Consider the following 14,918-nt stretch of genomic DNA (forward strand, 5'->3'; position numbering starts at 1 on the left):
CCGTGACCAAAATCAAGGACTGCAAGATCCCAGCTTCCCCGCTTCTTCCGCTGCTTAAATATAAAACATGGTATCCTTCAACTTCTCATGAATCCTCACATCTTCATTCCCAACTTGCAACCCCTCCGTCTGACTTCCGGCCAGTGACGGCTCCGCGGACTGTGTCGGCGTGTCAAACACACCACTCAGATAGCACCTAGCCCTCTCACAGACAATATCAGCATAGTAAGCCGGCGTACACAGACTGACTGCCTTGGTCGTACGCCCATACACATAGCACAAGCTCTGCGTTAGGTCCTCAAGCACATCCGCCACGTTGCTGCAGTCCGGCGGCAACGTCTTGGCGTAGCGAGCTCGGAAGATCTCATCGAGCACGACAACGTAGTGCCCTGGACGCGCGGTGCCCTGGATGGCTGCGTGCGCTTGGAGGAAGAAGTCCCAGTTACGTGCCTCTGTGACACCGCGGTCGACGATGGTGCCGGGCTTCGGGTTGCCGGACCGGTCGGCGTTGGCTTCCTTGGTCGGGTAAAATCGCGTGTGGTGACGCTTACCGACAATGACGATGGTGAAATGTGGGAGGTCCTTTTTCTGGTCAGAGGTCGGATACACCTCCGTACATGCCTTGCGCAGCCGCGGAAGTTCCTCATCGATGACTTTGTCATACTGACCCTCGGAGACGCCGTCACGGTATACCAAGATATTCTCGGGCAGGGACTGGTGGTGTCCTTTGGTTTTCCACAGCTGGAGGCGTGATTTAAGCATGTCTGACAGGTCCGTGACCATTTCCTGGCGAGCGCCGGCCTGGACCCGGAGAACTGCAGGCCACTGGCCAAGCCACCTATCAACGCTGGCAACCATCCCGGCGATGCTTGGCGCGCGAGAACTAGACCCAGGAGACGGGTGTGTGACGTCAATACCGACAACCATAGTCTTATTCTCGTTGATTATACCAAGGCGTGGTTTATCGAGTAGCTGGTTGTTTCCGCCCAGTTTCAGGTTGAGCTTCAGGGCGACATTGGCGAAGTACTGGTCCTGGCCCTTCTCTTTGGCAATCTTATGGCCAACAACGCAGATAGTTTGGATCCCGTACTTAACGTCGCCGCAGTGTTTGATCCTGTTGTAGAGGGGGTTGGTATCTGGTAGGATAATGAAAAGCAGGTGTAAGGACTTGGCAGCTAATTTGAAGACGTTGTCGAGCTCCGGGTCATCCTGGTCTCTCAGGACTAGTCTTCGTCCCAGAGCCGGGGGGGCCACGACCATTCCGGTTTTGCGCAAAGCCTCTTGAAACTTGACGAGCATAGCGATGAGACCTGCTTGATCAAATGCGTCCCGCCGATCAGATATCGAAATGAGTAGGTACGACCAATTCGTCATAGTCCCGGTGGTGTTTAACTTCACGTTAACCATATTCCAGCTGCCAGAGCGCACCGGGGCAGGCTTCCCCTCTTTGTACAAGACCTTAGGCTCGTTGAGAACCCTCCCTGACACAGTGATCAACTGAGGTGGGACCGATACGCCAAACCGATCCTGTCATAAAGAGTGAGTCGCGGTGTGCAGCGATAAAGAGGGTGTTACCTACCAGAAGCACGTTCGCCTGTGATGAAAGACCAACTGTTTGAAAACCATCGCGGACTATTGAAGCAGCATTCTCCCATGGGCTCCGTACAGCAAACTGTATCATTTGTTGGGTTTGCGCGGGGTTGAGCTTTGAGTTTGAGTTCTGACCTGGAACGACGACACAGACCTCAGGTGGAAGATAGCTTGGGGTATCTCGTGTACCGACGTTGATGATGGGGATCATGGGGTTGGTCTGCCAATTATATTCTATTCGGACAGTTATTATAAAATGAGCTCCCCAGCAGGCATTCAGAGACTCACTGGTCCAAAAGAATTCGTAAACACTGATGTATCCGCCACTGGACGAGGTCGACGATGGCTTGTCGGAAGGGCCTGCCTGTTTCCATTTCTGCTTTTTCTTTTTACCTTCCTCCTGACTTCCAGCTCCTGGTGAGCTGGCCGGCTGGCCTCCCCCACCGCCTTCGAGCCAGAACTCCACATCCTTAGGACCTGCACCGAACTCTTTTACCCTTGGGGGGTGCTGGAGGCCGTGTCCGTCATTCGTGTTGGCGAGGCCAACAATGGTCTTGACTTTCCGCACGATTTCACCCTTTTTGTTCTTCCTTTCTGGCAGGTGAATAGGCCCCACCTTCAGCTTCGCGAGGAAGTTGTTCAGTTTGTACTTGCTTCTTTGGTGAGCAGAGTAGTACATGAACATGATCTTGTCCAGCGGCCCTGCTTCATAAAAGGCACCGTGGCTGACATTCACATTGACGAGGAGGCGGGAGGTTGCCACCCTCACGCTCGAAAAGAAGCCTCGTATTGCCGTCAATCCTGTGCCAAGATCCCACTTATCCGCGTTATCGGCTAGAGAGAATTTCTTGCTAGCCCCAATCGTAGCCAAATTCCCCGTCAGCTTTGAGTGATGGTTGAGGAAGATGTTGAAGGCCTGAACCAGAGACTGAGCGTCGTTGAACCGCGCGCTTATGTTCGTAGATGTGAGATACTCGATCAGATGCGAGACACTCAAGGTATTCGTGTATAGGAGACGAACTTCGTATTGGGTGGCATTTTGTCGAGGTTCGTCCTCATCTTCCGAGCGGTACTGGATTTTGGCAACCGTCTCATCCGCGGGCAACTTCTGACGCGACACAAGAGTTGACTTGAAGTCAGTGGCCACATCCAGTCGAAATTCCATCAATTCTTCGGACTCCAGTAACAGCCTGACGACCTGGCTAAGCTTTCTTCCGGCGACCGCGGGTGAAACAGCAATATCGTATCGGTAGAACATGACTTTTGGGGGTGGACACATTTCGAAATAGTTGGCCCACAGCGTCACGGGTGTGCCTTTCGTGCCGAAGCCGGGACGACAAGGAAACCCCTCTCGTAACTTTGAGCCTGCGAGACTAAGGCCACCTTTGGTAGCGGCCAGAAGGGCATCTTCGGTCTTCGCGACAATCGTGTTTGGAACAGGGATGATTCGATCGGGAGTCCTCCATCGTTGGTGTCAGTAGAGTCGTGGAGGAGAGGGGCAAAACCATGCTAGATATACGTACGAGAACACCGAAACAGTCACGCCGCCCCTTCCTCTGCCCTGGAAGCCTCCACGGGCACTGCGGGCTCTACTAGAATCACCCCCAAAACCTCCCCGTCTAGGGCCACGTCCTCCGCCGCCACCACGAAACGAGCCACCACGACCTGGAGCGGACATAACAGGAATAGGTGAGTAGGACCGAGAAGATATCTCGGCTCTGGAACGTCAGATATCAAAACTGAAACCAGAGCAGGAGAAAAAGGAGCTAGCCGGTGTGCACTAGTGCAAGGAGTGTAAAGGGAAGAATGGTGAGGCTTTATATCAATGACCACATATCTCCGGCCCATCAGACGGTCCTATTGGGGATCGAATGGCCAGCGGTGACTGGTATATATTGACTGAAGCCTTGGACATAGATGCCCGAAAACGGCTGCTGTCACCCATGGCGTTTCGTGGGGAGGGTTGCCCCGACCCCGACTGCAGACGTCAGCCTTACATCACTGCCACTAACGTTTCTGACTGGCCCAAATTGCATCACGTGACTGGCATCCCAACCAACCAGTTGTCACGATCCGATCTCCGGGGTCAACCGTCTGACCGGGCGCTAGGGGTTTATGTCCTGGATAAGGCAAGTAGCAGCCTCATGCAATACTGACTCCGTGCTGTCGTGTTCTCTGGGATTTGTCGTTCGTGTCTCTTGCGAGATATCACGCTTGGGTCAATTGAGTGACTAGGTCAAGTGAAAGGTAAGAGTGATACTTAGATTGATCGCTGAAGTACAAAGGTAATGACTGTCTACAAGGAGATCCTCCTGGCTCTATATATCCTTTGTCCTTCATCGTGCCTGGTGTCCCGCGACACCATTGTGTCGCGTGCCGACGACTTGTCGTCGGATGGCCGACGAGTGGTGGTCGCGGTGCGACTGCCCACTGTCGGTTGCTGACGTAAGTGGAGGTGCTTACATAACGTGTTCCCCGCCAGCCTTCGCTGGTCCGCCCTTGTCCCTGGCCTGATCCTGCGGCCTTGTTTGTGCTGGGCCTGTTTGTTACCTTAGCCCCAAACAGTTCCCCTGTTGGTCGGGTCGTCACACCAGTCTCCAAAAGAATAAGGATACATTAATTTACTAGCGCTTTCCACACAAATTGATGTACCTCATTTCTCTGGCCTGGCAAAATGTGCACCGCAATCCAGGCTATGGGTCGTAAATGCTCATGCCGCCTGGGGTTAGGCGTCATACAGCAACGGTGTCACAAGATGAAACAAAAGCTACGTAACTTTGTCCCATGATCCGGGGATCAGTATGCAGAACATGCTGTGACCGCTCCGTTTCGGTATAGCGTTCTAGCCAATACTTAGCGCCTTGCTCACATAGATGCGAACAGATACGTACCATCCAACCCCTTGGCGACTTGGCGCCGAATGGCGTGCACAGAGGCTTTGCTGTAGTTGTAGTCCTTCATCAGTACGCGCGCAAAGATACTGTCGAGCGTCGATCCGGTCATCCACTTGCTTGGATGGCAATTCCCGCTACTGTCGAGAGCTTGGCAGGTGAAGCGATCTTGAGCTTCGGGAAGCCACTCGATAGGGCCCTCGCCCTCTCCATCTATGATGCGCATGAAAGCATGGCGATCCAAAGCCCCATCTGCTATCGCAAAGTTGATAAGGAGAAAGACAACGTCGTAACGAAGAACCGCATGCTCGTAGCCTGTGATACCAAATCTACCCCATGTTAGCATTGGCCTGATACCAGTCCAGTGATGACGTACTTCTTGTTCGTCGGATCCTTATTGTTCTTCACATGACGTTGATCGAGCCTGTACAGAAAGTGAGGCTTGCCTTCGGTCCTTTTTAGAACGAGGCGTATATCCTGTGATGTGAATATGTGAATATCAGATCTTGTTCGTAGAAGGTCCGAGGCTTACCTTGTAGGGCAGGCCTTTGTTGAAGACAGCGCCGCATCGACCTGCACTGTTGCAAAACAGAAGCAGCAAGAAATGGAACTGGAGACGATTGCGTTCATGAATATAACCGAGTTCGGCGGACGTCCATAAGGTTGAGATGTTTCGATCGAGATCTTCGTGTTGATAGTTGTACTTCGGCATCTCTAGGTCCCGAACGCCACTATGCTCCTCCTGAGATAGCACGTTAAGCATCCACTGCAAAGTACGTTAGTATTGCGGGGATAAGGGCAAAGGAGGTCCGTACCGAGTTAATCTCTGCTGTGTCCGCCTCGCTCAGTGTGTTCCCAGTCCGCCGCAGGAATCCGGCTTTGAAGGATTTCGCGCAGGAGCGAAGAGTCCTCACTGTCGGCCGCGAACTTAGCCGACCACGAGCTTGGTCTTTGTAAAACCTCCAGAAGTCCTTTAGTGAGTGAATCTCTGGAACTGGAGCGCCTGGGCGAAGGGCCTGCAATTCGAAGTCGTCAAAACTGCCCCGGTGGTCACTATTTCCCCAAGACCATCTGTATCCGTTAGGAGCAGCCCGTTTCTTTGGTTGAGCAAGGCTTACGTGGTGTAGATATGCAATACTCTGTCCTGCGTCTTCAGTGTCTTGTCATCGAATTTCCGGAGGCCTCTCTGCCTGTCGTTCTCCTCGTGCCTTCTGCTTTGGTAGCCGTTAGACCTAGCGCGGTCGACAATAGAGCTTGGGTCAGGGCGTCTTTGCCGCGACGAGGACATGGTCGCGTCAACAAAACAACATCCCCATTCGGGCTGGCTGGACAGAACAATGACTGCCTCGGCCGGGACCGTGCCAGCCCACAAATAGCCCGCATCCCCGAGTCCGCTCAGCGGCCCAGCCATCGCCGGCCGCCCCTGCCCTCATTCGTCCAGCGCTCAGCAAGATACTGTAATGGGGTTTTGCGACTCGACACTCCAGCGTTACTCAGAAAGCACCCAACCCAAAACGCTTACTCATGCCTGCGTCCACCCTGGCCCCGAGCACTTGACCAGCCTCAGGTCAGACATTCCTCGTTGGCCGAGTGGCCACGAACCCGACGAGCGCCACCTCGGCGCCTTCCTTGCCTGGCCTGACGTCTGGCTCGTTGAACTCGCCCGTCTTGCGGAAACCGCACTTCTCCAAGACGCGTTGGCTCGGCACGTTGTGTGCCTCGATCATGGCAACCACGCGGTCCGCACCCACCATCCTCGTGCCGTCGGCGCCAGCCGGCACGTCGTCCACCGTGCTGATCGGCACTTCCAGCTCAACTTCTGATCGTGGCAGCTCCCACCACGATGTCAGCCAGGCTTGTAGGAACTCTGTCGCATAGCCTTTCCCCCAGTGCTCCTTCTTGAACATGTATCCGACCTCGGGCCACCCCATCAGACTGCTGAACGCCCAGAAACCACCACAGCCCACCATTTCACCCGTGGCTGCCTCGTAGACCGCCCAATGGTGCGTTGTTGCATCGTTGGGCGGCAAGACCGGATTGATGCGCTCTTGTGTCTCGGCGAGATCTTTGTCCGGCACGCCTCGGCGGGTGAAGACCATGACCTCGGGCTGTATGCGTAGCGAATGCATATCCTCCAGAACATCTTGCGTGAATGGTCGTAGTATTAGGCGTTCCGTGCGAATCTCGCTGCGGCCTTCCGACACCAGAGGGTAGGGAACCGTTGGCAGCTGTACGCGAACCTTGACATTGTCCATGGTGTTGTGACTAGGCGCTTTGTCCTAACCAATTGAGAACTCTCTGGTCGTGTTTTTGGCAGATAAAGTTCACGTGCTCGAAAGGTCACAAATGTGACTCGTGTCGCAAGATTTGTCGTTGACTACCCGAAGACATATATCTGCCTGGAGCTCGGCTTGTCGGTGGGCTTGCGCATCAAGCCGAAGCCGAGGAGCCTCCCGGCATGCGTGGGGCAGGAGATGGCGGTGAGCGACGATAAGGCAAGAGGCCACGGTTGGCTCGTCAAGACGCAGTCCCCACGTGGGCAGTGCGAGTTATGGCTCAAGGATCTAGCACGAGCTGGAGCTGTTCAAGCAATAAATTCAAAAATTTGGCACCGCCATACGAATCACTGAATCATGAGCTGACGGCAATCGCAAAGTACCTATGGAAAAGTCGAATCACACGCGAACACCGACTGACTAGGCATATAGTAGACACATTGCAAATTAAGGCATAAGCGTGCGAGCACGTGGACGGGAATCTCTGCTTGTCACAATAAGTTCTTTTTGATTCCAAATACAAAAACGCCGTCATGTCACATGCTGATTTGTTGGGTATGAAAAGCTCTGGACTCATGGTCATCAGGCGGCCGAGTCGCTGCGCCCTTCTGTGACATAAACACCCATCTTTTGAACACCGTTATTCCTCTGTGAACACCGAGTAAACCTTGGGCAGGGCCCCAATTCAACACCGACCAGCCGCAAGCAATGCCCAATGAGCCTGACCAACTTAAGCAAAGGTGGAAGGGCGGGTGGCACTGAACACCTTGCATTCATAAGACCGTTACAATATGAAATACTAGCTCAATAGTCAAACAAAATACTGATAACTCATGGAAACGCTCCTCCAACTTATTCCTGCCTGATTGATATTGACCAATCAATCATCAATAGCTTCGTGCATTGGGCAAAACACATCGTGACATGCAGATATCGCAATCTGGATCAGCAGACCCGAATCCCGCAAGTTCTGCTTCAGTCATCCAGACTTTTCCGCCGAACTGATGCCTCGTAAGTTTCTTTGCGAGACACATACCTGCTAGGTCCAGATCTTGAAGATTCACTTCAGTGTCTTGCCAGTCGACCAGGACACGGAGCCCCTCTTCTTCGTTGAGGTCGATGTAGAACGCCTTGATGTCATCGGTGGGGTGACCCTTGGAAGAGAACAACTTGTCTAAGTTGAGCTGGCATCGGTGACCTTGGTTGTCTTCTTAGCAGTCTGAGATTTCCTGGTCCTTCCGGGTCTCACCGCCTCATACAGCTTCGATACGCCGGCTTTCCCGTGCATCTTGGACACCGGGGTCTCTAGCTTGTTCCAGGGCTTGTCACATCTGAAAGACGAAGGTGGAACAAATGATGGCGCCCATGAAGTGTAGTATTTGATGTGGCCGGTCTCGGAATCTTTGCTGAGGGTAAGGTTGATGATCGGGTCATACCTTTGACGAGATACTTCGACCTTGATCCCATCGCCCTTCTGCCTCTTTGTCCTTGACAATGTTCCTTCCTCATCTGCAGCTCGTTTTGAGCCATGAGACTCTGGAACTATTGAATTCTGAAGGACGCTGCCCAGGCTCATTTTGTGACCTTCAAGAATTTGTTGCTCAGACGTCGATACCTTCTGGTAAGTTGAAGGCTGGTTTACAACCTCGCCAGGTGCTGATGACTTCTCGTTCTTGGCCGCTTCAGGCTGTAAATCACCTGAGTGGGAGTCCACAGAGCGGACCGCAGGCGAAGCTGAAAGATTGCTCTGTGGCGCTGAGACGCACGCTCTAGGTTCGTGGCTGGTAGGGACGGCCGCCCTGGCCAGTCCGCCCGAACTGGCCAAGTTCGGATTCTTAGCGACGTGGGCACTGGTTGGGGATCCCGCATGCCGGGAACCCTCGTTGGGCTGCGGCACGTGGTATTGTACTACTTCCATAGGCCGTTTGGCCTGTGGGGTCTCCGAGAAACTTGAGTTGCCAGCTTTGGGTGCGATATCTTTTGCCATGTTTTCTTCTCCGGCTTGAGGCCGTCTGGCTGCCCGGGCAGGCTTGGAATTGGCATCAGGCCGACATTTTGCGTTGTTAAGAACGTCAAGTCTAGATGGTCCTTGGGATATGGACAGTCCTGGACCATGGGAAGTGCTGGAATGCCACAGGGAAGTGCGGCTGGTCTGATCGTTCTGGCCGCTCATGGCGAATGCTCGAACTTCAAATGATGTATGCCTGGTGGTGATGAGGACAATGAGGAATATGATGATAGGATTGGGGTGGAGAGACTGCTACCAGGAGGAATGTTGATGTTGTGTTCAGGAAAGAAAATGCCAGACCTGAGGTGGGAGATCTCGCGGCTTTTATAGTTGGAAGGTCACAGATGCTCCGGCTGCCTCCACTCGAGGAGCCCTCCACGACGGCCATTCTCCTCGGACCTACTAGGCGAACACTGAAATTGGGGGTACAATCCACTCAAGGTTGATAGAACACTATGAAGTTTCGCCGGCTTTCTATAGGTATGCGCGAGAGAAGTTCCCAAGGGCGCAAGAAGACCACCTCAACCTAAAACCTTACCCTTATCTTCAAGGAAGTTCAAAGACGTCCCAGACAATCTCTGACTTGTGCACGATGAAGTGATGAACTGGGGTTTGTTAGAGGGACCTTCAAACCAAGTACAGCCACGCACATTTCTGACCTTGATCATTCCCGTATGTTTGTGATGAGTATGATACTGCGAGCACGTCACTCAATGACGCAGCCTTGAGGTCTCCCACCAGATTGATATTGGAAGCTAAGAAACCAATGGCCTATGCAATTAACAATGGCAAGTACGGCTCGAGGTATCCATCTTCACCCTTACTGTAGCCTTCTCAACTGAACTCTAGATTGGCTTGTAATTATCAGTTCTGAGACGAACCAATTGTCTGAGATTATCCTGGTCTACTCCGTAGTCGGATAAAAGAGTTTCTCAGTCCCGACAATGTGAAGCTCACGTTGTGAGAGTGTTTGTCTATCACACGGTACTGGTCACGACTTCCATCAAAGTTACCAATGAAGCATACGCGCTTGCTATGTACTTCCAACAACTCTTGTTTCGTTGTTTGCAGTTGGGCCCACCCATCTCTGTCGACTCGGAACAAGCTAAAGTTGGATACAAGAGTGCGCAAGCAGCGCAACGAGCAGACAATCCCTTTACTTGTGGACGAAGATGGCACAGACTAGATGAGAAATCCTAGCACGACGAGGAAGGAAGCTAGTGGATCTTCATGAATACTATTTCCAGAGACTGCAAACAACGATAGCGGGTGGATACGGACCACTCATCTGTTAGGCTGGCATTGCGCACAGAAACAGTCGAAGGACGGCTTACCCTCCTGGTAAGTTACCGTGACTTCCTCACCCTCATATAGGTCTTTATTCGCGAGCAAAAGTATGCGAAACCGCTCAGACACCATCGCACCACTGAAGCGGGCTGGAGGCAGGTGGCAGCAATGGTTGACCTTGCGCAGACGATTCCCAGCCTCAGCATACCGTAGCTGGGCCACACAAACCGCCGGCTTGATATCGTGTTTAACAATATCCGTAGCCATCTCAGCGCCCCAGTTTGTAGAGAACGTGCCCGGCGGGACCAGCTCGCCTGTCAATTCCCCCAGAACATCATCTTTGTGGAAGATAGTATGGCCAGGCTGTCCCACCACAAAGAGCCCCTGGCCTTTCCGCTCGCAATCGCGAACTGTAAGGGAGCGGAGAAGGTAGTGGCCACCACGGAGGTGCTGATGATCACACCCACAAGTCTCTGGCAAGCAAGACGAGCAGGGTCGGTCGTGAGCCGTATGGGACGGGCGTACCAGCTCGATGCAAGTGCAGCTTGCGCTCGAACAGTAGCAACACTGCTGTTCGAAGGCTTCCCCAGTCATTGGATCTGCTGGCCATTTCCCTGGCCAATTTTCCGGCTTCTCTTGTTTGTCAAAGCGCCCGGGTTCGTAATAACATTCTTGAACGATCGGGAATCGATGGAGCCACTTCAATACTTCTGCCTCTGAGAGTTGGTCGAGACCTGGAGCATCAGGAGACTCCCATCCGAACTCATCAAGGTCTCGACCTTGGCGAAATGATTCGACGACGTAATCTCCGAGCTCAAGAATCCTTGAAGGGATCCCCTCCCCTGACGCAAGGATGCTGGTAAGTAACTTGACTTCCGTAAGACCAGCCAGGCTTTGAAGTGACAGGTGAAAGGGTGCTGCGCTGAGACCAGTGATAGCACAAAGAATGCCAGCAGGGTAGCGATCCAACTTTTGGCCCAACTCGCGCCATTGCCGTAGCTTCCGGATAGGCATTCCTGAGGCAACAGGGCACGAATCTTGCACCCTCTTCCAGTCCACGTCTTGAAGTCTTGTTCGACCATGGGCAAGTTCGTTGACCTTGATACTGAAGTCAACAAGCAGGAGTCCGCGTATGACTTCACTGTAGATTGCCTTCGATTCGAAGTTGACAATCGCTTGGATCGTCTGGGAAAGGGTTGCATGGTGACTGATGATTGCTGATGAACGGGCCCTCCAGCCACGCACTACAGCTGTCAGGCTGTGAACGGCAAGGTCGCTGTTTAATGCTTGCACGAGGTGGAAGGCTTCAGCTTTCTCGAAGGTATGTTCGATCCGTGTGTAGAGCATCGCCTTTCCGTTGATATATGCAGCCCATGTTTCCTGTGAGGCGCTTTCGTCTGGGCGTATTTTCTGTTCCGCTGAATTAGCCTCCTTCGGCTTTGGACGTGGCTTGGGCTTCGTCCCTTTGGAAAGCGGAGCATGCTCTTTGGAGTGCTGAGATGCGCTTGACGTCCGTGTTGTGGGCTTACTTGGAGGCATAGTCTCCGTAACTTGTGTGCGCTGTCGCGTGTTGTTGCGTTTGGTTTGTACTAGTGTAATCTGATCAAAGTGAGGTTGCACAGGAGCCAGTCCACATTGATCACAAAGACTAATGCTGTCGGGTAGAGCGCGCTCCCCAGGACGCAGAAAGTTGTTTGCCATTTTGACCACAGTGCTATAGTTGATGACCCAATGATATTGTCGTGGTTGAGTTTCCACGAGATCGCTGGGACCGGCAAGTAGGACGACGAAATCAATCCCGGCTGTCTGCAACACATTCGGACTGAGAATGATATTCTCGTGGCGAATAGATTGGTCGCAGCTAGTCCTAGGTCTTGACTTGTCGAGAAGAAATGACTCGAGTTTGGATGTGTGATGCACCGCTACCAGTATCCAGATATTCCAGCCAAGGAGGGTCAAGTTGACTGAGCGCATGGTACCATCCTCGCAGTGGAACGCAGTGCCAGAGTTTCTGTTTCCAGCATGCATGTAGGTGCTGTTGACGCCCGGTACGTCCGGAAAGTGAGGAGGCAAGAGCGCTCTACCAGGGAACAGCATGTCGTCGACATGGCTATCGAACAACAGTGGTCCGACATAGTAAGGAACCTCTTCTACAGGAATGCTGGTGAAGATCTCGTCCAGGTAGGCTCTAACATCGTCGTCTGAAGGAGGCACAGCGCGGTCGGCAAAGTTTGGGGCCTCAAAGGCTTTCGACTCGCCCCTGTACAGATGTACTCGTCCTGGGGTCTTGTGTGTTGCGAAGCGGACGGAGAGAAGGTCGTGCTCGACTTGGGCGACCGTGGCGAAAAGGTCCGGCCAGTTGATGGTCGGCAGGTCAGCGACTCGGCTCAACCCGTGATAACCAGGCTGAAGGGCCACTTTCTCTAGGCTTGCGACGAGATTCTCGCCCATCTCCTCCTTTTCAATCGTGAAGCTGTGGCTCGAGCGGTGGACTTCATAACCTGCTTCCGGTTGTGGCTTTTGGCGGGTAGCCTCAGGACTAGGGTCATGAGTGGAGCTGGCAGAAACGTGGATTGTCTTGGACGGAAGTGGCTGTGGGTTGTCGTCCTCGGGGCATTCTGTAACGTATGGGGTGACATACTGGCTGGCGTCGCTCAGTCTTTTGCGCTTTCTGCCTGAGTTTTGCGCCGGCCGTTCGTCGTTTGTCGTAGCTACTTCGTCGTTTGTCGTAGCTGCAAGACGCGTCAGGGCATCACAGGCACCTGTGAGCGCGTTGATTAGCCCGGCGTGGGTGGTCGCATCTAGCTCCGACACAAACTGGGTAATGTGGCCTGCAAGCTCAGTCGCGCGATAGACTAAAACAGCCATCATGAGACTAGACTGCGCGCAAAGCGTGGAGAACGTCTCATCAAGTCGTGCGTCGCGTCACTGCTCGGGCTAGCTCATACTCAATGGCCCATACAAAGCGAGTTACTGTGCTTGGCTGAGCACGGGCCACAATGACATTGGGATGTAATTGTGGCCCGTGCGCGGGTCAGCGGCCTTGTGGGCCTTGGCGTGTTCCAGGCACCACCCCGCGATCTCGGCATCGCATCAGGGATATATAGCGACTTGTACCCGCACCAAACACTCGCGCTTGAAGGGAGCGACACAACTCGCGGACAGGATGCTGCCTACTAAAATGTATCTACCTCCTAGAGCCCCAGCAGGCAATGGCGACGGAGGCACTTTGTCTTTAGTGCCATAGCTAAGGCTGCGGCATGCGTGTACCAGCAGCGGCAGCCTGGGGCGCACTCGAGGAGATTGAAGAAGCCAATGGCTCGGGACTAGGTCTCAGAGTACAGACAAGGCTCGACTCGCGTGCTTGAAGCACGTTCCGGCTCTCTCATGGACTACGTAGTAGGCAGTTGAGGGTAGAGTGTCTCGATCACGGCGGTGTTCAATTGCTAGGTACATAATGACTGGGCAGTTTAGACCGAATGGTTGGCAGAGACACATAAGATGGTGCAACCTGGACCTTTCTTGGCAACTTAGAATCGCGCAGCTCTTCCGGTGTACATAGTGGATGGGAAGACAAGCGGCAACAGGACAGATACATTGGCGTGACCTACGCACAGCGAAAGAGCTCGCGGGGTCGTTGCCGGAGAGTCAGCTGTTCCGCGCCAAAAGTCCAAAAGGGTTATCCATCTTCGCGCTGCCAATCATATCATCTCCGTTCCCGCCGGCGTAATTGTCATACGACGTCCGGGCCCGGACATGATGGGGCCGATTCAATTATTCGGTTTCAGGATCGGGTACTACACGCTTGACAACGCTGCGAATAATGGTACGGCCATGGAAGCGCTTGGCGCTGAGTTCAATTTCGACAGGGATGAGCGTCGCATTCGCTGCGCCCCTCATTTTCTGAATCTGGCAGTCAGGGCCATGATGTACGGCAGCAAAAGGGATGATTTCAACGAGCTGCTTGCTCACTGGGGCGATGAGGACTTTATGACTGAAGAAGACGAGCAGCGACAGTTGTCCGACACCATCAATGAGCTGGCGGCGGACGACGACTTCAGTGAGCCGAGCATGGATGAAGACTTCGAGCTCGAAACGATCCCCGAGGACCGTCAGGATCAGTGCCCAGTCCCTGAGATTATTAACGCCGAGGAAATGGACAAGTACCGCAAGTTTGGGCCGTTTGGAAAGCTACACAACATCGGCATCGCTCTTCGAACGAGCAGTCAAATTCTCGAGGCCTTTTTTGACGCTCAACGGCAAACCGCCCCTACTGAACCTGTTCTTACGTGGATTCAAAACGTCTGTACTCGCTGGCAATTCGACGAGGCAATGGCCTCACGCGCTCTGCTGAAACGCACAGCCTTGAACAGGATGCTTTCCACCATTGAGGAACGATGGGTCAGCCAAGGCGGCAAAGAACAAGAAAAACCCACGATATTGAAAGAAAAGCTTTCCCTTGAGGAATGGAAGGTTGTTGCTACAATGCAGAAGATCCTTCAACCGTTCAAGGTCGCCTCAAGGCAACTGCAGGGCGAGGGTATTGCTGGTAAACGCTCAACTTCAGGGGGGTTCGACGAGTACTTCCAAGTGGTGGAGATGCTGCTTGACCACCTCGAACTGGCCGTTCAAGGGGTGATAATTGAAGAGAACGACGACCAGATCATGGAGGAGGTTCAACTGTTCGAGGATATGGACCGAAAGACCCGGAGGCTTTTGAAGGTTTACGTCAAGCTCGGATGGAAGAAGCTGAACGACTACTATGGCAAGCTGACCTCTCCTGCCTATGTAGCGGCGGTTGTGTTCCACCCCTGCAAGAAGTGGCGAGCTCTAGAACGGCTTTGGAACCAACTGCCCTGACCATCA

General features: G+C 53.3%; 5 protein-coding genes across 5 annotated transcripts; all 5 read right to left on the minus strand.

Moving 5' to 3' along the window:
• Nucleotides 1-20: 20 nt before the first annotated feature.
• B0I36DRAFT_32743 (putative RNA interference and gene silencing protein) lies at nt 21-3,364 on the minus strand. Its single transcript, XM_046154475.1, has 3 exons — nt 3,114-3,364; nt 1,580-3,050; nt 21-1,527 (listed from the first exon to the last, which is right to left on the minus strand). The coding sequence occupies exons 1-3, from the start codon at nt 3,266-3,268 to the stop codon at nt 55-57; spliced, it is 3,099 nt and encodes a 1,032-aa protein (XP_046007728.1). The 5' UTR covers nt 3,269-3,364; the 3' UTR covers nt 21-54.
• Nucleotides 3,365-4,820: 1,456 nt separating this feature from the next.
• Nucleotides 4,821-5,769, minus strand: B0I36DRAFT_252258 (uncharacterized protein; the record flags this gene model as incomplete). Its single annotated transcript, XM_046150676.1, has 4 exons — nt 4,821-4,986; nt 5,093-5,247; nt 5,297-5,534; nt 5,600-5,769. 4 exons carry the CDS (start codon nt 5,767-5,769, stop codon nt 4,821-4,823), a joined length of 729 nt encoding a protein of 242 aa, XP_046007729.1.
• Nucleotides 5,770-5,772: 3 nt separating this feature from the next.
• Nucleotides 5,773-6,904, minus strand: B0I36DRAFT_334626 (GNAT domain-containing protein). Its single transcript, XM_046155371.1, has one exon. The coding sequence runs from the start codon at nt 6,734-6,736 to the stop codon at nt 6,050-6,052; it is 687 nt and encodes a 228-aa protein (XP_046007730.1). The 5' UTR covers nt 6,737-6,904; the 3' UTR covers nt 5,773-6,049.
• Nucleotides 6,905-7,530: 626 nt separating this feature from the next.
• B0I36DRAFT_354179 (uncharacterized protein) lies at nt 7,531-8,744 on the minus strand (the record flags this gene model as incomplete). The annotated part of the gene is made up of 3 exons (XM_046157274.1): nt 7,531-7,619; nt 7,794-7,941; nt 8,007-8,744. 3 exons carry the CDS (start codon nt 8,742-8,744, stop codon nt 7,531-7,533), a joined length of 975 nt encoding a protein of 324 aa, XP_046007731.1.
• An 873-nt stretch (nt 8,745-9,617) lies between these two features.
• Nucleotides 9,618-12,965, minus strand: B0I36DRAFT_334631 (uncharacterized protein). Its single transcript, XM_046155372.1, has 2 exons — nt 10,047-12,965; nt 9,618-9,982 (listed from the first exon to the last, which is right to left on the minus strand). The coding sequence occupies exon 1, from the start codon at nt 12,921-12,923 to the stop codon at nt 10,050-10,052; it is 2,874 nt and encodes a 957-aa protein (XP_046007732.1). The 5' UTR covers nt 12,924-12,965; the 3' UTR covers nt 9,618-9,982; nt 10,047-10,049.
• Nucleotides 12,966-14,918: the final 1,953 nt, after the last annotated feature.

Source organism: Microdochium trichocladiopsis, assembly GCF_020744255.1.
Source record: "Microdochium trichocladiopsis strain MPI-CAGE-CH-0230 chromosome Unknown B0I36scaffold_10, whole genome shotgun sequence".
NCBI lineage: Eukaryota > Fungi > Ascomycota > Sordariomycetes > Xylariales > Microdochiaceae > Microdochium > Microdochium trichocladiopsis.